Source organism: Uranotaenia lowii, chromosome 2, assembly GCF_029784155.1.
Source record: "Uranotaenia lowii strain MFRU-FL chromosome 2, ASM2978415v1, whole genome shotgun sequence".
Lineage (NCBI taxonomy): Eukaryota > Metazoa > Arthropoda > Insecta > Diptera > Culicidae > Uranotaenia > Uranotaenia lowii.
In genome coordinates this window covers 188,235,651-188,262,292 of record NC_073692.1, presented here as the reverse complement: position 1 = coordinate 188,262,292, position 26,642 = coordinate 188,235,651, and the positions used below count along the sequence as shown (strand labels likewise).

At 35.8% G+C, this 26,642-nt stretch overlaps 2 protein-coding genes across 2 annotated transcripts in view; both read right to left on the bottom strand.

Moving 5' to 3' along the window:
• The window catches only part of LOC129749140 (uncharacterized), a 389,660-nt gene that overhangs the window by 49,170 nt on the left and 313,848 nt on the right, over positions 1 to 26,642 (bottom strand). The gene's annotated exons all lie outside the window — the stretch shown is intronic.
• LOC129742183 (uncharacterized) lies at positions 2,796 to 4,085 on the bottom strand. Its single transcript, XM_055734045.1, has one exon. The coding sequence runs from the start codon at positions 4,083 to 4,085 to the stop codon at positions 2,796 to 2,798; it is 1,290 nt and encodes a 429-aa protein (XP_055590020.1).

Sequence of the window (26,642 nt, the reverse complement as noted above, 5' to 3'; positions counted from 1 at the left end):
TCTAATTGCATTTAGGCTCGCATCTTCTTCACTTGAAGAGGAACAAAAGAAGAGGTGCCGAAAGTAAGAAAACAAACCTTTTGCGGAATTGCTTAATTTATGTATCCATCTTGTGCTAATTACTCACACCTATGGGTCGATTGTTGGGTAATTGATGTTTTCATTTTCATTTGGGAGGTAATTTGTGAAGATCAATCAGCACAAGTAAACATTTGCAAAAAGGTATTTTTCTTTCAATATTTCGGTTTTGCTGAGCACAATGTTCCCCGAGCACATCAAGGGCAGACGAAAAGATTTATGAAGTTAAGGAAACAGCCTATCGCCTTAGAAGGAAATTTCAATCATTTATCAAACCAATTAAAGAGGGCAATGTTAAGATTTATGAAGTTCAGGAAACAGTATCGCCTTAGAAGTAAATTTTAATCGTCTATCGAACCAATTAAAAGACGGAAATGTTATTGTCGATTGCTCGACTAATAAGACTTTTGCGAGAATCTGATTTGACAGATTTTTTTTTCGGGGAGTTTTTTCGGCTTGCAGTCTTGTTTTTAGCAAACACGACGTATTAATTTACGTTTCCAACGTTTCGATTCTTATTGGAGCTTCTTCAGGGAAGGAAAGTTGCGTTTTCTTGTGCGTTGCGTACATTGCTTACAGATATTTGCGGAAAAAAAATCCGTTTATCAAGTGCTTTTCTATAGCATTGAAATTTATGCACAATCTTCACTTTTCATTCATTTTGTTTTTGATTTGACAAATAGAAATCTCTTACTCACTGATACCATCGTATTTCTTATGTCAACAAAGATGTGATAAAAGTTAAAAAAAGAAAAAAAAAAGAATCTACATCACAATGCGGTTTAGAATATTAGATTCCTAAACACTTTTCTATTTTACATCTTTAGATAAAATTGAATTGAAAGTATTTGCGACAGATGTGTCTATAGAAATAACGATAATTTCCTTAATTTTAGCAAATTTTTCATCAATTCAAAAACGCCCGAATGATGAAGGGATTCTTATTTTGTTTTCAGATTTTTATCGCCGTCATAACTATGTTATAATATTTTAATGGCATTTCGGCGACATGAACTCTAGTAGAATGAAATTGAAAGATAGGAAATGATAGGTGGATAGTTAAAGCTAGGGCGCTTTTGGAGAAGAAACATTGAAAGGTGGTTTTGAAAATGTAAGTCTAGGGCATGTGGGAGAAAGCTCAAACTAATCGGTTGAATCTTTGCTCGGCAACGGTTAATTCTTTATGAGAGGCGAAGCAATCGCAGCTCCCATACAGAATCAACCCGATGGATTAGATGTGTACCTACACACCTAATCGAGCAAAAATTCAACCGACCAGCGACTTACTCAACAATCTCGAAGGCGCATACAGATCTAGCGATGTGTGCTGTTTTTCGGGTCTCGCTCCCACATGCCCTAGACTTACATTTTCAAAACCACCTTTCAATGTTTCTTCTCCAAAAGCGCCCTAGCTTTAACTATCCACCTATCATTTCCTATCTTTCAATTTTATTCTACTAGAGTTCATCTCGCCGAAATGCCATTAAAATATTATAACACGGATTCTTATTTTGTATCACTAAGACCAAACGCACCGCGCGTTGCTATTTCGGTCGGTGTTTTAGATGTTTTGATTGGTTGCGTTTTTATATATTTATTGATTTTCGCACCCATTGTTGCCATCCAGGATGGTATTTGTGTTTGTTTATTTTCTAATGACGACAACCGGCTGCGTTGCTACCGGGTTGCTACATAAACGCATCCTGTTACAACCTACTGCTCGAATGCTATTTCTCGAATCAAGTTAGCAACTGTTGGTGCGATGATGGGTTGATAGATATGTTGCTGAATGTACTCGATTCGAGGTTTAGCAACTATTGGTGGGCTTGGTCTAACATTCTTGTACCAGTATTACAGTATTCGTTTTCAATTTTTCCATAAATAGAACGAATCTAGATTGATACATTTGTAATTTTAAGTTAGTTTTATGAGAAAATAAGTACAGCAAGTGTATATTTTTTAAGAGATTTTTCAAATTTGAAAATGTTTTAAGTTTTTTGAATGTAATAGTCATTGTAAAGCTTGTATTTTTCAATCTCATGTAAAAAAAATAATTTTATTCTTTGAAAAATTTACGTTTTAAAAGTTATTTTTTGGTTTGGGAAATATCAATGAAAATATGATTTTCGAGGCATAATCCGAAGATCCAACTGTTTATTTAAAACAACTCAAGTATTTTTTTTAAATTTTCATTTGCTTGGAATTAAGATACGGCACTCAAACTTAATCCTTGATAACAAATTTAAAACTTAATAAATATTTCGATCAAGATTATACGATGAGTGCAATTTTGACCTAGGAACTTAATTCTAGGAGTTCAAAATCAGGAGCCACCTCAATCAAAATTCTAAATCTTGATGCAAAATATGAAAGCATTATCGGCAAATAATTCTTGCGTTCACAATTTTAATGTATTTCAAACGGACCAGATTTAAAAATTTTCAGTCAGATATTTTGGGAATTTAATCGAACAAAATCTTAAATTGAACGTCCAGGTATATTTCGATAACTCATTTTACTGGTTGTGCTAAACGTAAAAACTTATGCTACACAAATAACACACGACGTATTACAGGACACGACACTTAACGTTTTTACTAACGGAAAAAGGAATTAAATTTACCTTTTTTGTCGACCGGTTTCGGGCTCGATGTTGCCCATCTACAGGACGATGTCCGACTGACTAGATGAAGGAAAAACACTAATACATGTTCATACTATCCAATAGTATTCGTCGAAGGGTGGTCGGGTTGTTGAAAACTTGGTTTGAGCAGGTTGAAAAGCGGTGATATGATTGGAGCCTCATCCTCGTTCATAAGTGGCCTTTCCGATGTAGTGATATACATGGATTCCCATGCGTTTAAATGTGACGCTTTGCGTACACATTTTTTGAACTTAACCTTTCCCCAATCTATGTGATGATTAAGTTCTGACGCGTGGGCAGCTACACTTGATTCGTTGCTCCTGTTGTTATCTACTGCGTTTTTGTGCTCTTTGATTCTGGTTCTGAATTTCCGTCTGGTTTGCCCAATATAGACGGCCGGGCAGTTTTGACATGGAATCTCATAAATTCCAGATCTCTCTTCCGGTAGCACTTTGTCTTTTAGAGAAACCAGTCGATCTTTCAAAGTGTTTGAACTTTTGTAAGCCACTTTCAGACCATGTTTAGAGAGAATCTTACTGATACTATTTGTCAGTGGTGGGTGGTACGGCAGGCTGACTCTTTGGGATTCATCTCTTTCTGGTTTGAATGTGGTTGCGTTGCTACGGAGCTTTTTTCTTTCGTGTTTTCGGAGGATTTTGCTGACGAATTCTTGATCGTATCCGTTTAATTCACCAGCCTGCAAGATTTTTTGCTTTTCTAGTTCGAATTCATGGCTCTCCATCGGTATGTTGTACAGACGGTGGGCCATCGAATGAAAGGCAGCTTGCTTTTGCGCTCCAAAATGGTTTGAATCAACCGTAATATAGCGATCTGTTGACGTGGGTTTACGGTAAATTCCGAATTTCACCGTGTTATCTTCTTTTCTAGAAATTAACAGGTCGAGGAATGGAAGTTTCCCATCAACTTCTTTTTCGACGGTAAATTTAATCGAACTATGCTGGTTGTTCAAAACCTCAAGCGTTTGCGGGAGATACCGTTCCTTTACGGTGGCGAAGATATCATCAACATAACGCCACCAAACACGAGGGAAAATTTTCTCCCGTTTTTCGAGATCTGTTTCGAAGTCACTCATGAAGAGTTCAGCCAGTAGGGGGGATAATTTACTTCCCATGCTGAGGCCGAAGGTTTGCTTGTAGAATTTACCCCGAAACAAGAAGTAATTCTGATTCATACAAACCTCGGCTATGGTGACGTACGCTGCTATTTGGTTTGGGGGTGCGCGGCGTCGCTCCAGGTGTCTGCGAAGGCTGCGTAAGGCGTCAGAATTGAAGGATTTCAAAGTGCGTCGAGGAGAGATTTTAGTCTCGTTTGATGTTTCCGCACTTTTTCCCAGCGTCCCCATTTCTGACGCCTTACGCAGCCTTCGCAGACACCTGGAGCGACGCCGCGCACCCCCAAACCAAATAGCAGCGTACGTCACCATAGCCGAGGTTTGTATGAATCAGAATTAGGGGAAAGGTTTCCTAAATGGGCCTATCGGGTTAAATGACCCTACGGCTGTTTGACGAAATGACTGACTAGACAGCTTATCTGACCAATGCATTTTGAGGGTGATACGCTTAAAACATAAGGCAAGAAAGAATTTTATGAATTTACAAACTCAAAAAAATTTAAAAAATCATACAAGGTTTTGATACATTTTGATGTAATATTTCGAATTTTAAAAATTATACGTAAAGAAGCTTAAAACAAAAACTAGGATGGTTTTTGTTTCTTACTCAAATGAACTTAAGAAATAAAACATATTTCAGCTTTTGTGGAGGTTTAATAATGATTATATAGTGGAATAATAGAGTGTTTTTGTATGCCCCCATCATGTTTGTAAAATGCCTCCATCTTAAAATAACAGGTTAAATAGAATAAATAAATGATTTTTATCATTGAACCTTAAAATCTAAGCTCTGAATAACATCTTAAGAGAGAAATGGTGGATCTAAAAACAGATTTGATAAAGTTTTCCTCATGGATGAATGCCTCCTTAGTATGGCAACCCTAACTTTTGTTTTATTTCATAAAATTATAATATACAAAGATTTTTATAAAACTTCAGCTTTGTCGTACGGAAATTATTACTTTCTAGCAGTTTCAATGGAATTATATGGATATATTGCACAAAAACAGAAATTTTGTTCGAAACATAAATAGGCGCATTTAGCCCGCACTGTTTGAGGTTCGGCATTTTAGACAACACTTATAATAAAATCGTTTTCTTGGAAACAGAAGAAAATTTTAACATTAAAATTACTCCAATGTATAGGAAACAGATGCCTGCACACGTGTATATAGTTTTTGTACACACATTCGATGTGATATTTGATTAAATCAGTGTTCTGCTTAATAGGCGCATATAGCCCGCTCCTCCCCTACTTCTTGTTTCGGGGTAAATTCTACAAGCAAACCTTCGGCCTCAGCATGGGAAGTAAATTATCCCCCCTACTGGCTGAACTCTTCATGAGTGACTTCGAAACAGATCTCGAAAAACGGGAGAAAATTTTCCCTCGTGTTTGGTGGCGTTATGTTGATGATATCTTCGCCACCGTAAAGGAACGGTATCTCCCGCAAACGCTTGAGGTTTTGAACAACCAGCATAGTTCGATTAAATTTACCGTCGAAAAAGAAGTTGATGGGAAACTTCCATTCCTCGACCTGTTAATTTCTAGAAAAGAAGATAACACGGTGAAATTCGGAATTTACCGTAAACCCACGTCAACAGATCGCTATATTACGGTTGATTCAAACCATTTTGGAGCGCAAAAGCAAGCTGCCTTTCATTCGATGGCCCACCGTCTGTACAACATACCGATGGAGAGCCATGAATTCGAACTAGAAAAGCAAAAAATCTTGCAGGCTGGTGAATTAAACGGATACGATCAAGAATTCGTCAGCAAAATCCTCCGAAAACACGAAAGAAAAAAGCTCCGTAGCAACGCAACCACATTCAAACCAGAAAGAGATGAATCCCAAAGAGTCAGCCTGCCGTACCACCCACCACTGACAAATAGTATCAGTAAGATTCTCTCTAAACATGGTCTGAAAGTGGCTTACAAAAGTTCAAACACTTTGAAAGATCGACTGGTTTCTCTAAAAGACAAAGTGCTACCGGAAGAGAGATCTGGAATTTATGAGATTCCATGTCAAAACTGCCCGGCCGTCTATATTGGGCAAACCAGACGGAAATTCAGAACCAGAATCAAAGAGCACAAAAACGCAGTAGATAACAACAGGAGCAACGAATCAAGTGTAGCTGCCCACGCGTCAGAACTTAATCATCACATAGATTGGGGAAAGGTTAAGTTCAAAAAATGTGTACGCAAAGCGTCACATTTAAACGCATGGGAATCCATGTATATCACTACATCGGAAAGGCCACTTATGAACGAGGATGAGGCTCCAATCATATCACCGCTTTTCAACCTGCTCAAACCAAGTTTTCAACAACCCGACCACCCTTCGACGAATACTATTGGATAGTATGAACATGTATTAGTGTTTTTCCTTCATCTAGTCAGTCGGACATCGTCCTGTAGATGGGCAACATCGAGCCCGAAACCGGTCGACAAAAAAGGTAAATTTAATTCCTTTTTCCGTTAGTAAAAACGTTAAGTGTCGTGTCCTGTAATACGTCGTGTGTTATTTGTGTATATTTCGATAACCTTAGATCAAACTTCACAAGTTCGGCAGTTTTTAGCATCGGCATTTTCTAGAATGTTAAGGCATTCAAAAAGTTTAAATAATTAATTTTTTTCTAAGTATCTAAAGTGGAAAGAGAAATATAGAATATCTCGTATTTGGTCCTTAACGATAAGAGATTGAAGTTGAGAGTTTTTTCAAACTTATTTAGCATCTGCTTTAGAATTTTGAATTTGATTTCAAATTCGGAATAAGAATTAAAATTATGAATGAAGAAAATATTATCAAATAACCAAATCATTATTATTATTTATTTTATTTGGGACTAGCTGACCCGGTGTGCTTTGCTACACCTTTCAAAAACCAATGTTATTTTCAGAAACTTTTTAAATTTTTATTGTTTTGTTGGCATTATTTTAAATCAAATAACAACATAATTCATAAGCAACCGCTTTAAAATGAGAACTACAGCTGGAGTTTCGAATTGCAATACAAAGATAACTTAAACAAATTTTCTGAATCTTGATCTGTGAATTTGTGTTAAAAATATGATAATTTTATTCTGTTTCTTTAAGCTTCGCCCTGAAAAAGGAGGGTCTCAAATTAATCTTACGCAAACAATCTAACTTATGAAATCTGGTTGTTTTTGCTTGATATGTTCTAAAAACTGATAAGAGAGCCCCCCTGTCCTCCCTTTCACCCCCTGCTAAATGGAGGACGGGATCTTTAATAATCATACCCATTTTTTTCGTTCCCCAAAATCCACTTATATCATATATAGTTTCATTAGTTGATAAGTTTTTGAGCTTTACAAAATTTATATGGAGCCCCCTCCTTTCTTCCCCTCTCAACACTGTGAAGCGTAAGAGTCTATAACAATCGTAGAAACATATCTCGTAACCAAGTACCTTTCCATGCCATATTTGTTTCCATTGGTTGGCTTCGTTAGCATAAATTTAGAACTTATGCTAACAAAATTGTATTGGGCTCACCTCCCTCCTCCTATGTACCTAATCACTGAAAGGAGGATGATGTGTCAGATAATCATAGAATCACACCAAAATGAATTTTTATGTTAAGATTTGTCCATTTCTCGGATTTTGTAAAAAAAAGTTAAATACATTCCTCTTCTTTTCCTATATTCCCAATTCTATCCTCCTACTGCAAGAAAGGAATCGTTTCACATAGGAAAATTTCTAGTATTAAAATACCATCCTATGCCAAATTCGGTTTTATTTGCGTTGTAATTTATTGGGCTATGCATAAACTTGAAAGGAAATACCATCTCCCCTTCCGTTCTTTCTATTGAATGGAGGGGTGAAAACTTAATATTCCTAAAAATATTTAATATTCAAATACTTTATGATGCCAAATTTGGTATCATTTGCACGATTTATTCTCAAGTTATGCAAAAAATTTGTGTGGAAGCCCCTTTTTCCCCCTTTATATCGTTCCGCTAAGAAAAGATGGGGCTTCAATTTATTATAAAAACATTTCTCGTCTCCAAATACCCTCACCTGCCAAATATGGTTCAATTTTCTCGATCAGCTCTCCAATTATACTGAAAATTGAAAGGAAAACCTCTCCCCTCCTTTTCATCCACTTCTTTGAAGGAGTGAGGGATACCAAATATTCATAGAAGCATTTCTCGTTCCCAAATATCGTTCCACGCCAAATTTGGTTCCATTTGCGGTTGTAGTTCTTGAGTTATGCAGTAAAAATTGTATGAAACTCCCCTTCCTCTTTCCTTACTCCCCGCTGGAAGAAGGAAGGGGTCTCAAACAATCATTAAAACATGTCACGTTCCCAAATACCCGCCCATGCCAAATTTGGTTCCATTAGCTTAATTAGTTTTTGAGTTATGTAAAAAATTATAAAAGAGGCCCCTCCCCCCTTAATATCTCCCTACTGGGAAGAGGGAGGGGTCTCAAATAATCATAGAAATATTTTTCGTATCCTAATAGCCTTCCATGCTAAATGTGGTTCCATTTGCTTTATTAGTTTTTGAGTTATGTAAAAAATTATGAAAGAGGCCCCCCCCCCTTTCTACTGGAAAGAAGGAGGGGTCTCGAATAACCATTGAATTATTTTTCGTATCCAAATACCTTCCCATGCCAAATTTGGTTCCAATATCTTGATTAGTTTTCGAGTTGTATGATAAATTGTAAGGTAGCCCCCCTCCCCCCTTCCTATCACCCCATTGAGAGGAGGGAGGGGTACCTTATATTCATAGAAATATTCCTTGTTCCCAAATACCACCCCATGCCAAATTTGATACCATTTACTTGATGCGTTCCCGATTTATGCGAAAAATTTACTTTTGCTTGGGAGGCCCCTCCCCCCCTTCACGATACAGGGAGGGGTCTCAAACCATAATAGGAACCTTCCCCTGCCTCCAATACCCCCACCTATCAAGTTTCACGCAAATCGGTTCAGTAGTTTCCGAGTCTATAGGGAACAGACAGACAGACAGACAGACAGACAGACAGACAGACAGACAGACAGACAGAAATTCATTTTTATATATATAGATAACAAATTCATGTTTCCAAAATTTGAATCTAATTTGGTTATCTAAAATTTTCATTTTAGATAAACCATAATCTGAATATAATTTTATAATCAAGAATAGCGACTAACTTGAAATTTGAATTCGAAAAAACGTATCAATTTCTTATAAATAAAAAATATTCCGCAATATCAACCATGGTATATTTATAAATCAAAAATAATATTTTAAAAAATTGGTTCAGTGATTGCCAAGATATAACATGTCGAATATCAGGATACACCGATGAAATTTCCTTAATGAACTTATTTCAAATCAAAAATTTGAACCGCCCTGAACTGTGAAGAAAAAACTTTTTTTTATTGAAATGAGATTAAGGTTAAATATTTCAACCATTTTTTACATGTATCTATGAGTATAAACATGTTTTATAAATTTTATGAACTCAACTCACTTAAAAAATTTTAAAACTTTCATCTTTGTTTCATCTCAGTTAGACAATGTGTAATCTACTTTTAGTTATAATCTTGTATGATAAATAAAAGTATAAAGTTTTGTATTGATAATTTAACGGCGCAAATTAAATTGATTTTGATAAAAATGTTTCAGATTTCAAATTTGAGTTTTGATTCTCAAGTTATTTCCATCTTAAAATTCCTATCAGTGACAAACTTAAAGAACATCCTGCCCTAGATGAAAAGTTTTTTTTTTTTTTTTTTTTTATTTTTATGTTTATTAATCCTAATCTGGCTCTGTTTTCACCTTTCTTGCCAAGCGGTGTACGTTAATTTGAACTAATAGTTACTTATATAAGAATATCATTAGAAACAATAAAATCACTCAAAAGTTTGTATAAAGGTAGGGTTCTAGATTTCAATATAGTCACTGTATCTGGAGCAATGTTTCTTCGTTGAAGTTCTATCCAGAGCTGACGTCTCGAGTGGCTGTCCTCATATCTAGAACATTCAAAGAAGATATGGTCCGGTGAAGCGTCGTCTGTTCCGCAGGGACATTCACCAGATGGGATGATTTCGTTTCGATGAAGGTGTGCAGGTAGCCGGGAATGGTTGGAGATGAGTTTACACAGGATTACTACTTCACGTCTTGTTAATCCTTGGTCGTGAAACCAGGGGATCAAACCGACTTCGCTTAGGATTTCATGACATACTCGTCCTTTTAAACTTGAATCCCAAAGGCTCTGCCATTTGGTTTTGGCAATTACCTTGGAAGGGAAATGTATGTCCATACCGTTGAGTTCTCCCGACCATCGAACTCCTCGAGTAGCAGCCAATTTAGCTGCCGAATCTGCTTCCTCGTGTCCTCCTCCTTTATGTGCCGGGATCCACAACAATATAATCACATAACCCAGGTTTTCTAGTTGTTTTAGCATTTTCCTTATTTCAAACCAAGCTTTTGGAGAGGTGCTAGACACTCGATTACTTATAACTTGGGAAAGAATACTCATGCTATCCGAAAGAATAATGTATTTGTTCCTATTTTGTTCAGCAATTGCTTGAATTGCGCATTGAAGAGCGCACATTTCAGCGGTGTACGAGGATGCATTGGATGGAAGTTTCTTCCTAATAGCTGCTGGTAGAATATCAGAAACTACGGCAGCTCCAACACTATCGTGATGCTTAGAGCCGTCAGTTGCCAACCTGATGAAACCTTCGTACTTCGACCTGATATGTTGTTCAACCTTATCGTTCCAATTTAACACATTTCCAACATTGACTTTGTGGAGAAGCAGGTCAACCTTTGGGTGGAATTGCTTAAGTTCTCTTTCGTATAGATAACACGGTAACATATCAAGTAGAGGGCCATTTTCGGGAAGTACATTTCTCATCTTCACAATACTGTGGTGAATGGTGTTTGAAGGAACAATTTCTCGCAATACAGGAGCTGCAAATGTATCATGCCAGGTACGAAGAGAAAATCTCTTATTAACGAAGTTGTCTGCAGCAATCTCTCTTCTTATTTTCAACGGCATGAGTCCACTCAATACTTCTAATGATAGTGTGTGAGTCGTTTTGGTGGATCCAAGGCATACCCGTATACATTGCCACTGTATGCGATCTATCTGTACTGAGATCCATTCAGGGCACTCAGCGAAAAACATCGCACCATACTCGGTGATTGGACGGATGCAGGATTTGTATATTTTCAACAACACAGATGGATGAGAACCCCATTTTTGGCCCGCAATGCTACGTAAAAAGTTGATGTATGGAGCGACTCTCTGCTTCAAATAGCGAACATGACGATTCCAGGAGAGAGTTGATGACAAATATAGACCCAGGAATTTAGCGTTGCATTCGTGAGGGATCTCTGCGTTGTTGACGATAAGTTTAGGAATGCGTGTAGGTGTTCGACTGGCGAATAGGAGAGTACTGCATTTTGCCGGGGAAACTTCTAGCCCAATGTTGGCCAGCTCTGACACAACACAATCCAGAACATTTTGAAGAACAACTTCACTTTCCTCTACATCATCTCCAACCGTCATAAGTGACATATCGTCAGCAAAATCCACCATAATGACACCAGGATTTTGCGAAGTACTTTTAACTATATGATTGATAAATATATTGAAGCATAAAGGGCTCAGGGGTGACCCCTGCGGTAATCCCATCCAGGTAGTTCTCGTCACTGTGATAGAATGGTTAAGTTCTATGCACAAAGTACGTTCTCTAAACAGAAAATACGCGATCCGAACTAATTCAACCGGAATCTGCCATCTAAGCAACTCCTCCACTAGTCGATTTATGTTGACACAATCATAAGCACTGCGGATGTCCAACATGCAGAACAAGGCATGTTTGCGATTTTTTATGGCCTTACGAGCAGTATCAATAACCTTGAACAGGGCATCTTGGGTCCCCTTTCCTTTGCGAAATGCGAAAATTTCGTCTGCGAAGAACATGCTAGATTCCATATGCCACTCCATCCTTTCCTTCACCATCAATTCGAAGATTTTTCTGAAGCATGACGACAGGGCGATTGGTCGGTATGATTTGGCAACGTTCCTTTTTTGCCCAGGTTTCAATATTGCTACGATTTGGAACATCTTCCATCCGGCTGGGATATCTCCTGAAGCAAAGATATTGTTGAAGATATTCAGCAATATTCTTTTGGCTGAGACTGGCAGATTACGAATCGCAGCATAAGAGATTCCGTCCATTCCCGGAGCTGAATTTTTACTCTCTTGAAGAACAGTATCAAGGTCGTCGACGGAAAAATATGTTCTGCAAATATCTCCAACATGGCCAACCAATAGTTGATTAACTGGGTCCAGTGTTGAAGCTGGAGCCAATCTATCGAGAATCTCTTCAGCTACTGTAGGGTCTCGTAGCCGGTTGCTCTCCACATTTTTTCCTTTAAACTTTCTTGCCATACGCCATAGTGTTGGTAACGAGGTATCACTGTTTAGCGAGTCGCAGAAGTTTTTCCACGATTCGGTTTTCTTCGTTCTTACCAACACTTTAAACGTTTCTTCGGATTGCTTGTACACTTCGTACAGAGCAGCACTGTATCCGCTATTTCTCCATCTTCGGAAATTTCTCCTTTTTTCTCTCACTATCACTTGTAGTTCTGAGTCCCACCATGGTTGTGGAATTATATTATCACTTGACACTCTGGGAGGAGGGGAAGCAGCCGAAATCGCTTCAGACACGAGATTGAAAAACTGTTCATAGTCATTACACTGAACACTCTCTATTCTCCTCTCGACCTCTTCCGAAAAGTTCTCCCAGTTCACTCGGCGACACGATGTTCGGTGACTAGAGACGATCGATATCGGCTGATTAATTTCGAACACAACGGGTACGTGATCACTTGAAAACGTATCGTCCATCGTATCCCAGTTAAAACACAAACTGATTTCAGCTGAAGTAATTGTAAGGTCAATAGCACTTGAGTTTCTGGATCGATCGAATCTAGTGTGATTGCCGTTATTCAACACAACCAGGCCGGTTTTATCAACAACACTTAGCACTATTTCACCTTTTCTATTATTTTCAACATTACCCCAGAGTGTATGTTTTGCGTTCCAATCTCCTCCAATGATGAAGGGTTTTGGGATAGCACTTAGAAACTGCTCCAACTCGAGTTGAGAAACCGTGGAATTTGGATGGATGTAGATCGACACTATAGTGATTACACCTTCTGAACTGTCGATAGTACAGGCTACAGCATCCACACCTGTAGGACACGAAAGCTGTTTTGACAGGGGACGTAGTTCCTCCCTCGCTGGACTCCCCTAGAATTATTACGGTGATCTTTACGGAAGATTGCGAATCCTTTCACTTGAAAGGACTTTGCCTCCTCCAAGTGGGTTTCAGATAACAGCACCACAGACGAATTTCGAGAATTTATAAGATGAACTAGCGTGGAAATTTTACTATTAATGCCCCTACAGTTCCATTGCAAGAAACTGAGGGGCACGCTACGCTGTAGAACGCTCTCGGTGCCGTTTATTAGCGTCTCGGATTGTTGTCTCCGATCCCGTCTTGTTGGGCAGATGTAGTATCCTCGTCCAGCTGGATAATTTCCTCCTCGCCAACGCCGTTCATTTCACCTTGTTCCTCCAAAAATTGCTCATTTTCTGTAGCTGATGCATTCGGTTGATTACCTTCTTCGTACATCGTCTCCTCGCTGTCACACATGAGTTCTACCTGCAGATTGTAAGCCGTATATTTCATTGGAGGACGATCCTCGTCGTCGCTGATGTCGATGTCGGTATTAATTTTGCGTTTTCCTTTTAGCATATCCTCCGAATCTAAGAGAACTTCCACGGTTGGGTTGTCAGATGATACAACAGTATTAGTCGCAACGCTAGCTGATAGCGAGGCAAACCAATCAGTTTGACCTTGAGAAAAACTTTGTTGCCGCTTTTTTTCCTCCTTCTTTTTTTTGTTGAACAATGGACATTTCACTCTGTCGTCAGCTCTGTGATTTCCAGAGCAATTGACGCAAGTCGGACCATTTTCGCATTCGTGATCATCGTCAACATTATCGGCAAGGCAGGATGGACACCTACGTTTGCTCTTGCACTGTTTCATCATATGACCAAATCTCCAACATAGGCGACATTGCCTTACAGGGTAGATGTATTTGCGGACTGGGTATAGAGCATTATCCAGCTCTACATGAGACGGCAACACAGTACCACTGAAAGTGATTACAATAGATGGTAGATTCACTGGACCATTTTTCTCCTTTCTTTGCATGCGTCTAACCTCAACTATAGTTATATCGCTGTTCTGGTACAATCTGGCTTTCTCGAAAGGTACTAGACGTTCTAGGTCATCATCTTCGGCGCCTTCAATATCCGCAACACCCAAGCACTCCACGAGTCTTTGTGGGACACTGGTGCGGATTCCGACGTATTTCTTGGCGGCCAGCTCGTTAGCTGACATGACACTCGACATTAGAAATTTAGCCTTTTTTCGTGACATACTAATGGCTTTCACGTAGTTGTCGCCAAAATCACGAGTCACTTGTTTGGCCAATTTAGCCAGATCAAGTTTCTCGTTTTCAGCTTCCGCAATGACAATAAACGGGCCTTTATGGAAAGAATCATACTTTCGAACACGAAAGGTTCGAGATTCGTTGCGATCCATCATGGAATTTATCACCAAACTTGAACAATAGCCTTCAATTCGAAACTCTTGAGAGAGACTACACTGTGCGTGTTAACGCTTTCAAGGTTGGATATCGACTGTAGATGAAAAGTTTAAAGAAAAGAGATTTCAAATAAATTAAGTTTATGCGGTGTTTTGCTAATATTTCGAAGGGTGGTTATCATTTCTTGTTTAAAATGATTGTATTTTGTGACTTGAACTCTTCATAAATTAGGTCATGATTCTGTTTTAAATTATTTGAGTTTGTTGAGTTGCGTTTTTCTGAAGATTTTAATTAATTGGCACAAAGGAAGTACATCAGCATGTGATTTTTATTAAATTTACAGTTAAACCTGGATAAGCGAGAGTCAAATGGCTGATTTTTTTTCGATTAAAGAGGTTCCTCACATATTCAGGTTCTCTTTTAGAGAAGGTCAGGATGCATTAATTTGATACAGAAAAGCGTGTTTATCTGATCAAAATCCACTGATTTGTTAGAAAGATGCAACCATTCGAAGTTTTCTCGAGTTAGCTGCATTATGGAACAATAGATATTTCTCGAAAAAAACTCATATTGGCTTTTCTTTATTTCTATTTGGTAGCACAAAGTCATTTTGGAATCAAAAATTCAGTACAAAAATAGATTTGTTTTTTGCTTAGTCAAGTCAGGAAAAGGATTCTCGCTCATAGAAGTTTTACACTCTCACTGCTGTAAAAGTTATCAAAACAACTTTAAACTTTTGTATTTTGTTGTGGTTTTACGATGATGTCAAATCAAAACAATCAGCAGCAGCAGCCTTAAAAAACTGCGCTTCTAAAGCCTATCCATCTTTTCTCACTGTAAGGCCAAATCATAACAATCAGCAGCAGCAGCCTTAAAAATCTGCGCTTCCAAAGCCAATTCCGTCTCTTTCCACAGGAAGGCCAAACCAAAACAATCAGCAGGGGCAGCCTTAAAAATCTGCGCTTCTAAAGCCAATTCCGTCTTTTCTCACCGGAAGTCCAAATCAAAACAACCAGCAGAGGCAGCCTTAAAAAACTGCGCTTCTGAAGCCAATTCCATCTTATTCCACGGGAAGGCCAAATCAAAACAATCAACAGCAGCAGCCTTAAAAATCTGCGCTTCTAAAGCCTACCCGTCTTTTCTCACCGGAAGCCCAAATCAAAAGAATCAGCAATGGCAGCCTTGAAAATCTGCGCTTCCAATACCAATCTATCTTTTCCCATTGGAAGGCCAAACCAAAACAATCAGCAGGGGCAGCCTTAAAAAACAGCGCTTCTTAAGCCAATCCGTCTTAATTCACCGAAAGGCCAAATCCAAACAAATAATCAGCAGCAAAAATCTGCGCTTCCAAAGCCAATACGTCTTGTTTTACCGGAAGACCAAATCAAAACAATCAGCAGCTGCAGCCTTGAAAATCTGCGCTTCTAAAGCCAATCCGTCTTGTTCTACCGGAAGGCCAAATCAAAACAATCAGCAGAGGCAGCCTTAAAAATCTGCGCTTCCAAAGCCAATCCGTATTATTGCGCCGGAAGGCCAATCCAAACAAACAATCAGCAGCAGCAACCTTGAAAATCTGCGCTTCCAAGGCCAATCCGTCTTATACCACCGGAAATCTGCGCTTCTAATGCCAATTCCTTTTTTTTGCACCGGAAGGCCAAATCAAAACAATCAGCAGCAGCAGCCTTAAAAATCTGCGCTTCTTATGCCAATTCCGTCTTTTTGCATCGGAAGGCCAAATCAAAACTATCAGCAGGGGCAGCCTGAAAAATCTGCGCTTCTTAAGTCAATCTATCTTTTCCATCGGAAGGCCAAACCAAAACAATTAGCAGCAGCAGCCTTAAAAACTTGCACTTCTAATGCCAATTCCGTGTTTTTCAACTGGAAGGCCAAATCCAAACAATCAACAGCAGCAGCCTTGAAAATCTACGCTACTTAAGCCAATTCCGTCTTTTTTCCACCGGAAGGCCAAATAAAAACCAACAGCAGCAGCAGCCTTACAAATCAGCGCTTCTAAAGTCAAACCGTCTTATACCACCGGAAGGCCAAATCAAAACAACCAGCAGTAGCAGCAGCCTTAAAAATCTGCGCTTCTAAAGCCAAACCGTCGTATTCCACCGGAAGGCCAAATCAAAACATTCATCAGCAGCAGTCTTTCAAATCTGCGCTTCTAAAGTCAATCCGTCTTATTCCACCGGAAAGCCCCAAGCTTTTTCTACCAACCACGCCATTCTCGTGATTTCACGAATCTCAATTGAGATATCCACTGAGACATGTCTGTCGCTCACAGGAATAGATCAATGACTGACTTGGTTTTGTTTGCTTTGCCTAGTGTTGCCAAAATGACAAATGTAGCCATAGAAATTACTTTATTTGATATATCTTCAGTGATGCCGAATACAACCATTACTTTTTTTAAATTTGATGTATCTATTGCAAATCCTTAATCTCATCTCTACATATTTCACTCTCAGAATATGTTATCCAGGCTATAAATATTCTAAATGGAAAGAAGTTCCGACTAGTTTCTGTCAGTTTTAGTATTTTTTCGTAACAAAACTGTTTGTTTACACCGCTGACCAGAATGCTTAGAAATGTTATTCGAGAATCGGAAGCGAGCAAAGGCTGATTTGAAAAACTGTCATTGAAATTATCTATGCGTGCGTCAGTGCGAACATATTTACTGAACAGGCGTCTAAATAGGTGCGATTTCCACAATAACGATATGTTCTTTAAAAAATCAATTCTTCTAAATATTGTTGTATTTTTTGTAGTTACTTAACACGTCATTTCAGTTTCCATTTGATTTTAAAATAAACTTGACGTGTTTCTTTTTTTATTAAAATTTTATTGCTTGCATTCATGGGTTGTTGAAGGGTCAAACTTTTTTTTTTTATTTGGTCTATACGAAATGATGCTTGATGATTCTGTAAACATATTTGTTAAGTTGAATTTTTTTTTCGAATAACGACTATTAATCGACTTAATCTGCTTTCGATTACAACATCATCACATTACACAACTTCACGATATATCTCTACTGCCTCGAGTAATAAACGGCAGGACATGCCCATTGAAGCCCGCCAAAATGTGCTTGACGTGCGCGAATTTCAATGAATCTCTCGGTCTTCTGTGAGGTTATGCGGAGAAAGTCTTACCGAATGATATTGTGCGCGGGTGAAAAGATTTTCTCTGACTTTGCACATGTGTGATTTACCTTCGCCAGAAATGGACGAGATTTATTGTTGTTCCAGGCTCGTTTGTTGCCGCTTGGTACGTGATATGATTTACTTATTCGTGCTAGTTGAACAACTAGGTATCGCTGCTACCCATCGGAATCACTCGTTTGAACTTGATTTAAACGGATGTTGTAACAGTTGCTGATTCAATGTAAATGAGACTACTGTTTCGAATAGCAACGTATGAATCATCTTTGGAGATACAGACAGAGTTGTTTGAATTGTGGAAAAGTTTGTTGAATGAACAACAACAAAAAAAACATAAAATTTTGAAACAGTCAGTTTGTTTTCGTCAGTCAGTCAGTTCTCGTTCAATACTAGTTTGTTGTGTTTTTACTTACAAATCGATTAGAATATCGGGAAGAGCATACCTGAAAAGAAAAAAAAATGTTATACAAAAATGTTATTTAAACTGATATGAAATAATCCATTTAGTATAACTTAAAAATCCAAAACTAATAAATGTATACTAACTATGACAATACCACCCTGATCGAAATTGTCCCATTTTTAAAGCGCGTGTCAATCACTTCCAGAATCTAGCCATAATGATAGTAATCTACCCCGGCTAGATTCCCACCTCTGAGTAGATTTTCCTTTCATTTTGAAAATCAACCGACCCACAGCACGCGATTCGAAAATTGGCCTTCGAAGTTTAGCGATTCATTACCTTCCAAGATACATATGTGTATCTACATCATGTGGCTTAGATGTGCTATCGCATCGCGCTGTCACGCGCTGTTAGACTGTCATTAGAAAATTGTAACCGGTGGTTATTCACCGGAGGTGCTGCCCTAAGATTGAGATCAACTAATGGTTTAGTTAAGCTTAACTTGGATATGAATTATCCAATGGGTGGCTAGGGGAAGCTGACTTTAGGTCAAAAGAACTGGTTCCCTTTTCAAGGTGAATTAAGAGCGATCATGCTTACTTGCCCAATAATTAGACAATTTCCGCTGAAGAGCCGTTTAATTATTGTGTCTAATATAATCTTTTTTGCATACCTTTTTAGTACACAGTTACTTACTAAAAAGTGTCTAATCAGAGAGAGTGAATTTGAGGAGGTAAACTTAGGACTGCGTTTCAGATATTTTTTTTTCCAAATTCAGAGAGAAGATTGTACTTATAACTTTTTCTAGAATATTCGATGTTATTTCCATATTGATCACTATCTCAAGACCTCAATCTTCCCGACGTTATTAGCAACTGGAACGCAATAAAGACGAACATAAACATACTTGAATATAGATGAGTCTGTAAATGTTCAGTACTTAATTGAACTTAACTAGTAAAAACTTACAGGTGTTTTGAAGAAGGCATAATTTTCCTGTTTGTTTGGATTACGTGTCGCTATTAAGCCTTTCTGAAATAATTTACAGTGGCAGCGGACAAAAAATAAATAAGTGAAATTGGAATGAGAATTTCATATTTGTAAAAATGCAATTGCCAGAAGGTACATTGTTTTTTGGACTTTTAATCTATGGGATACCTAAAGGAAATTATATAAAACAGTGTAAAACTTATATTTGAAACAACTTCTATCTTCGCTAAACCCTTAAAGTAGTTTTTGCTTATTTGAAAGTTTTACACTGAAATCTGACAATTTCGAATATTTTCGAAATAAAATGATTTTTATGTGGTTAAAATTTCTTATACTTTTTTGTCTTCTAACACCAACATAGCCAAAACTTGTATGCATTCTGGAAAATGAATAACTTCCGCTCCTCATTTTTTTTTCAACGTAGTATCTGCTACATAGAACTTGCATTGCAGATACTACTATGGCCAGGCAGGCCCGTGCGAAGGACCCGCCCAAGGGGGGGGTTTTCGAATTTCAAATTTAGCTAAAAATAATAGCAATACCAAAAATAAGCAATAAAAATAGGAAAGAAATTTCTAACACCGTTTTTCACTCATGATTACCAAACAAACTAAAAATAAATTGGACTGATAATAAAAAACAAAATTTTCAAATCATACCAGAATTAAAGTTTCAAATTTTCGGTAAGTCATTGATGATTTTTTTTATGTTCTTTTTTATGAACTAGAAATTTGTTTCAAAAGAATTTCTAAGCTAATTTAAAATAAACGTTTCCAAAACACAGAGCTTAAAAGAAATCTTGATTCTTAAATAAATATCCAATCAGGTAAAAAGCTAACCATGATTAGTTTTTAGGAAAATGATAATAATTGTTAGTTTTTATTCATCTTCATTAAAATTTTGTTTTTTATTTTCAACTAAAAGGTGATTGAAAAATTCTGCTGTAGTATTAACAATTTTCACAAAAAAATATTCAATCGCGATGAAAAATGTGAATTTTTGATAACTGCAAAATTCAATTTGAACTTTGGAGAAGTTATTCAATGATTGATGGTTTAAATCAATTTGATAAAAAGAAGAATAGATATATTTATTATTATTTGAAAAGTGCCAGTGAAAAAAGTCAGAGAAAAAACCTATCTATAGAAAAATAAATGGCTTAAATAGTTCATTTTTGAAGTTCAAAATAATAACTTCATGTTCAATTATACTTGCAAGAAAATATTAGGAAATGAGTAATGAATGATCAATGAAAACAGATAAAAATTGAAAGATAAGGAATTCCAAGTTACAACGAACGTAAGAACAAAGCAAATTCAAAGTCAGTTAACATTTCGCTTTAATTTTTGAATTTTGAAGATTTAGATGATTTTGAAGATTATTTCAAAAATCATGATTGATTCAAAAATGACGATTTTATCTTTAAAAAATTGATGAATAGTTTTTAAATTTTCAATCACAAGTTTTAAAGTTTAAAATTACAAGCTTTGAGTGTTTTTTTACTTTCGATTGAAATATTGGGTCCTAGAAAGAACAGAAGGTTGAAACTTTGATTTTCATTTCAAATTGAATTAAGACTTAAGAGCTTATTTGTCAAGTACACAAAAATTCAGAATTAAAAACAACAAATTTGTTAAAATTATTTCTAAATTTAAAAATTTCGACTAAAAAATTTGGTAAGTTAATAAAAGAATTGGAAAAAAATACTGTACCTTGAATTTCCGTTAATTTATATGAAAATATAAACAAAATATGAAAATAAAAAGATAATCTATTTAAAACATTTCAGGAGGTCACGTTTCACCATAAGAATTTACATAATTTAATTGTCTGTCTCAAGGCAACAGCATTTTGGTGTTTTTTTTTTTAAATGATTGATTTAGTAAATTTTAACGTTATGAAATCGAATCTTTTATCAAATTTGGTCAATCACTTTGAGTTTTTATGATAAGGAGATTCGAAATGTATCAGCTTTAAGCAAAATCAAATAACTGATCTACATATACAAAAAATCTGATTCTGATTCTGTTAATCATACTTCATACAATTAAGGGATATTATTATGATGAAAATAATGCATGATCTTAAAAATGTAAAATTCAACAATTAAAAAAATGGAAAGATATCATTACAAGTACTTTTGACATAAGTGTAGAAAGTGTAAAAAACTTGATTTCATTCAACATATTTTTTGAAACCTGCAAAAAGGTTACAGTTTTTGTAAAAATGTCTAAAATTCAGTTTAGTTTAAAACTTCTTAAAAATTTGATAAATGAAAAAAAGTAAAAAAAAAAAACATAAAACTTCTATCACTTCGAAGAACTCATAAAAAATTGAATTTTTGAGGAAAGTTGATAATTCATTAAAAACTTTTATTTTTGAATAATATGTTTTGGATTTGAGTTTTTGTATAAACAATATAGAAATTTCTCAAATACTTTTTAATTATTCTCAAAAGTCATTTTAATATCAAAAGCTAATAGAAATATTGCATATTAAGATTCAAGGTACCCAAATTAGTCGAAATTACCTTTTAAATTTATTTCTCCTCCGAAAAATGTAGATTTTGTGGCCTTGTGCAAACTATGTGTTGTGATGAGCATTTAAAAAAAACAAAAAACACCTAATAAAATTTAGTCGAAATTGGTTTCTTTAAGAATATTTCATAACAGCATAATATATGTAATTAAAATAACGATTTTTTAAATATAAAAATGGTTCGTTTCAAACTCTGTTCATATTTAGTTACACTTTTTAATAAAAACCAATTCTGAAGACGAGGTAGGGTTTTTGTATATCAAGTTTTGAGTTCCTATACAAAAGAATAATTAAATTGCAATTTAGAACAAAAGTTAGTTTCAATTCGTTAACGTCAAATAGTGTCGTAGGTCGAAATGTCTCAAGCCAAGGGTGATTTAAGTTTAAATTCCGCCGGAGGCGAAAAAAATTTCTGCCTTGATTGTTGACACTTATTTTCAAATACATTTTAACGTCAAGTAATTTTTGTTACTTTGGTGAAAATTTTACTTGAAAAAAATCTTCATGGGGGGGTTAAACCCCTAAAACCCCCCCCGTTCGCACGGCCTTGTGGCCAGGTCAACCATGTGATAAAAACGCAAAAAAAAAAGGAACGAGGGAAGGATAAAGCGTGGAGTTCCTCGTCAAACGCTTCTTACGATTATATATGGTTAGGTTATAAAGTAACATTGTTTAATTTGAAAAGTTGAAATAAGAATAAAATATGGATTCATCTCACCCGAAACTTCCAAAGTTTGACGCCAATTCAAACAGGGAATCGAATTTTCCCATCATTAACATTTTTGCAGCAAATAGAAATTTGTATTTTGCTTTTTTTAGCAGAAAATTTGATAATTACAATAGTTATTATTAAAAAAAATCCAGTTCTTCTCAGGTCCTTGTCAATATTTCACGATTTCTACTGAATCTCTATTTTTGAAGATTCTACTTACATCTCGATAATCGCAGCAAGCCACAAAAAACTTTGCGTGCCATCAACAGCTTACAAATTACAACCGGAAAAAAATGAGCTCTGGTTGTTGGGGGAAATTTATGGACACTAAATCACCGACTTTTGCTGAATCTCGCTACAGATACTATTTGCCACACATTTCCGACACTTATAAGATGTCATTATTCCTTATTTTCAAACACTTTTTAAAATGTTGACCGTTCACTAGACAGAAGAAATCTTACCAAACTCTAGCAAAACAACGAGAAGCATAGGTTTGAACTAACAACGACTGATACAAATATTTCAATTTTCTTTCTTAAAAAGTGTATATAACCAAAACAGATAACACTTCAATAAGTAATGGTTTATCTCGTCATCAGCATTAAAAACAACTCTAGCTCTTAAATAGATTTTTTTTTAATTCCGATGACCAGCATCCATCAGCCGAGAACTCTACATTTTTCCCTCCTAGGAAGGAACTCTTAATGAAATTCCTTATCAATTTGAATGAAAACAACACCCGATAATCACTTCAATGATGTATCCCAGCCCCCTGCTTTTTGGCGGTTGCACTTTTTTTTTATTTCACTTTAAGTATTTTAAACGCAATTTAAACGAAACTTTCGCGGACGGAGAAATAAACACGGCCGGCCCGCACAAGGCATCGCCTACTCATGGTTCAAATTCGAAATTTTTGCTTGACATCTTAGTAAGTTTGAAGATTTTTTTTTAATTTTCAAGGTTTTTGAAATGTGAAACTCTTAAAAACTATTCTATTTTAAAATTTATAAAAAAAAAACGTGTAGTATCTATTGAATCAATTTGTTCTGATCCAAGAGCTTAACATAGGATCAGCAACAACAGTTACTTAGTTAGTGATTTATTTAATTATCTTTCCATTTTCGTTCGAAAATGAACCCAACTCAGTTACTTAGCTGTGCTGCCTAATCAGTTTTTGCATTCATTTCGTATGCAGAAACTACTCAAATTCATTTCGAGAAAAAAGTAACTTTTCCTGGTAATTTTTTTTAATCAAAAACAATTGCAACGACTAAGAGCATTCTAGAATTTAAATTTCTTACCAAAGAAGTCAATTGAGATACTCAAAATTTCAGGACATACTAGCAAATAAAATTCAAACTAACATAAGATTTTTATCAGAATTTCTCAAGTGAAGCTTAACAAATCGATTTGCTTGAGCTTGTAGTAACTGTTTTGGAAATAATCCCCATTTACCAAAGCTCCCTCTTTCTACTTATAACACGATACTCATCCGTTTTTATCGATTCAGGATCCCTTGGTTCCGCCTTATTCGAAGTTGTCGTCGATTGAGAACGATCTTGCTACATCTATTCGTTCTGACCATTCGGTGACCATCATTTGGTGTTTTTTTTGAATATGTGGTGGGGCTTTCAAAATTAAAAGGTTTAAATATAACAACAAAGAAACTTTCAAACGAACACAAAAAAAAAAATTAAAGACGGCCATAAAAATCTCTTGGATCACCGATTGAATATGAAAATCTTCAAAAACTCTACCATTATTTTTCATGAATATATTTATCGTACATTTTACGATCATTACGATCTTTGTATTCAATTTTGCTGAAAAAATAAATGAATAAATTGTAATGAACGTACGATATATTAAGCATAAATTAAAAATTGTTTCCAAAACATCCGAAATTATTAGATTTCAATTTTAAATTTCCGAATAGGCAACAAGTATCAGAATGAGATTATAAAAATTTGTTTTGGATGGCTTATAAATTTGGATGTGTACTTTAAAATCAGCGGAAACTAATAATAATTGTTTCTAGAAAATTTCCTTGAAAATTTTGTACAGTGGAATTGAAAAGTAAACCTACTATCTTTTTCAAATAGGCAACTTGCTATCAAAATATCGGTTTCTGAACTTTTCTTACACCGTGGTTGAATTAAAGGGAATCTTTGGATTGCTTCAATTCATCAAAAAATTGTTTCATATTCATTCAGATCAATAAAAATCATCTTTATAATTTAGAATTAGGAATTCGTATTCAGATTTACGATTTAAAGCATTTTATTAAAGAATTGTTTTTTAGTATTTTAAAATATGCTCTGGAATTCAGAACTGAAATAATATAAAACAAAGACAGATATTTGAAATTGTGGGTTTGAATTCACATTTCATGTTTAAGATTCGATTTATGTACTAGGATTGTTCGATCTTCTGGAAAAGATCGATTCCCAAGATCGATTCAGCTGAATGGTTCCAGGATCGATCCACCTAAAAAAATCGAAGCAAAGCGATCGATCTCTGCAAGGTCGATCTTTTGATTTTTTGTAAAGAGTGCTGCCTTATGCTGAATTAAATAGTGCAAATGATATGAAAGCTTATTCATTTTAACTTTTAACATCAAATGTATGAGAAATAAAAAAAAGGTTTCAAATTCAACATCAGAATGTTTAACTTTTCGTGTTTATTAAGCTGCCCAGTTTCATCCGGGTTTGCCCGGATATTTAATACAAAATTTGGGAAAAGTCCGGTACGGCCCGGTTGCCCGGTTTCATTGAAAAAGTTCGGATTCATTGTATGTATGTATGTATGAATCCAACTTGGGTTTGCGGCAGCGCCGCGGTTATGGCCAAGAAAATAACCCACGCGTCCATATTGGCTACCATGCAACACAGTTATAACCTCTCAATGAGACTTTAAAAGGAATAGAATCGCATGCAGAGGCACTTACGGTATCCAGGGTATAAGTGGAGTAGCCTCGAGAAACTATTACCATATTGTTGACTAACCAAAATAGCATGTAAATTATAATCCCGCCCCCAAGGCTTCCGAAAAAAAGTTCGGATTCATTCATTTTATTCGCCAAATAAAACAAAAAAAGACAAATTGTGTTGTAAAAATTAGATTTTTTTAGCAATAAATTTCATCATGGAAAATTTTTTGGAAACCAAAAACACAATTTAAAATCTCCTGATGAACTTTGATGAACAAAATTTTTTTCTTGATTTTGTTAAGTTATTCCTGAGGTTTGACCAAATTTGAAATCAAACGCTCAGAGTTTGCTAGGTTTTTCACAAAATAACCCGGATTTGTCCAGCCCGGATACCGAAAAAGTTCTGGCAACCTTAGTGTATTTGACATATCAAAAATAGAATAAATACATATATGCATTTTACCATTCAAGTTCAAATTATAAGCAAGTTAGATAGGAATAAGTCATAATTTTGTAATTTTACTAAATAAAGCAATTCAACAATTTGAAGACAAATCACTTGGAGAAATTCTTATTTTGAAAAGTCTAAGTGTGGATTTTTATTTACGCTGGTGTTTAATAGGCGTTGGAAGCGGTGCCGAATTTAGGTGATGGTTTTCCACTAGTGCAAGTGGGATGCAGCTAAAATTTCACCCAACTTTTGACGGATAATACGGGTTTTTCTTAAGGGGGGGGTAGGGTCTAACACTTTCAAAAAATCGATTTTTTTATTTTTTTATTTTCTTATTGTAAAACATTTCAAGAATGTTGTGTCAAATTTTCAAGTCAATTGAAGCAAAACTGTAGAAGTTATAGGCCTTTATCTCCTCCTATCTAATACTGCAAGAAAGCAAGAGCAGAAACTTCAAACGCGTTTTTCTCGAAAGCACATTTTTATAGTCCGTGGACATCGTCATTTGAAAACTACTTATCCGATTCTTTTCAAATTTGGAACATAGTTTCTACATATAAAATACCAGACCCCAACGTTTTTTTTTTTGATTTTTTTACTTTGGGGAGATTTTACAGGTGAAAAATGGCGGATTTTTAAGTGAAAAATTGTAGTTTTTACTTAAAACAGCCACAAAAATTTCATAAAAATATTTTTAAGTTAAATAAAAACGTTGGGGTCCAGAAAAACATCTATTAAAAATATTTTGCTCTGATTTTTTGAATTCAGATGATTCTGTGCTGAGATACAGTGTCCACCGCAAATCCTGTTTTCTAAAAGGCATCCTCGAAAATGCTCCGTCACCGGCTCATTTTTCAATATTTTTCTACGAAAAAATTACTAAATATTCTTTTAACAATGCTTTGTATAATGCAAAAAATTTGAATACATTTGTTTGAACGATAGCTC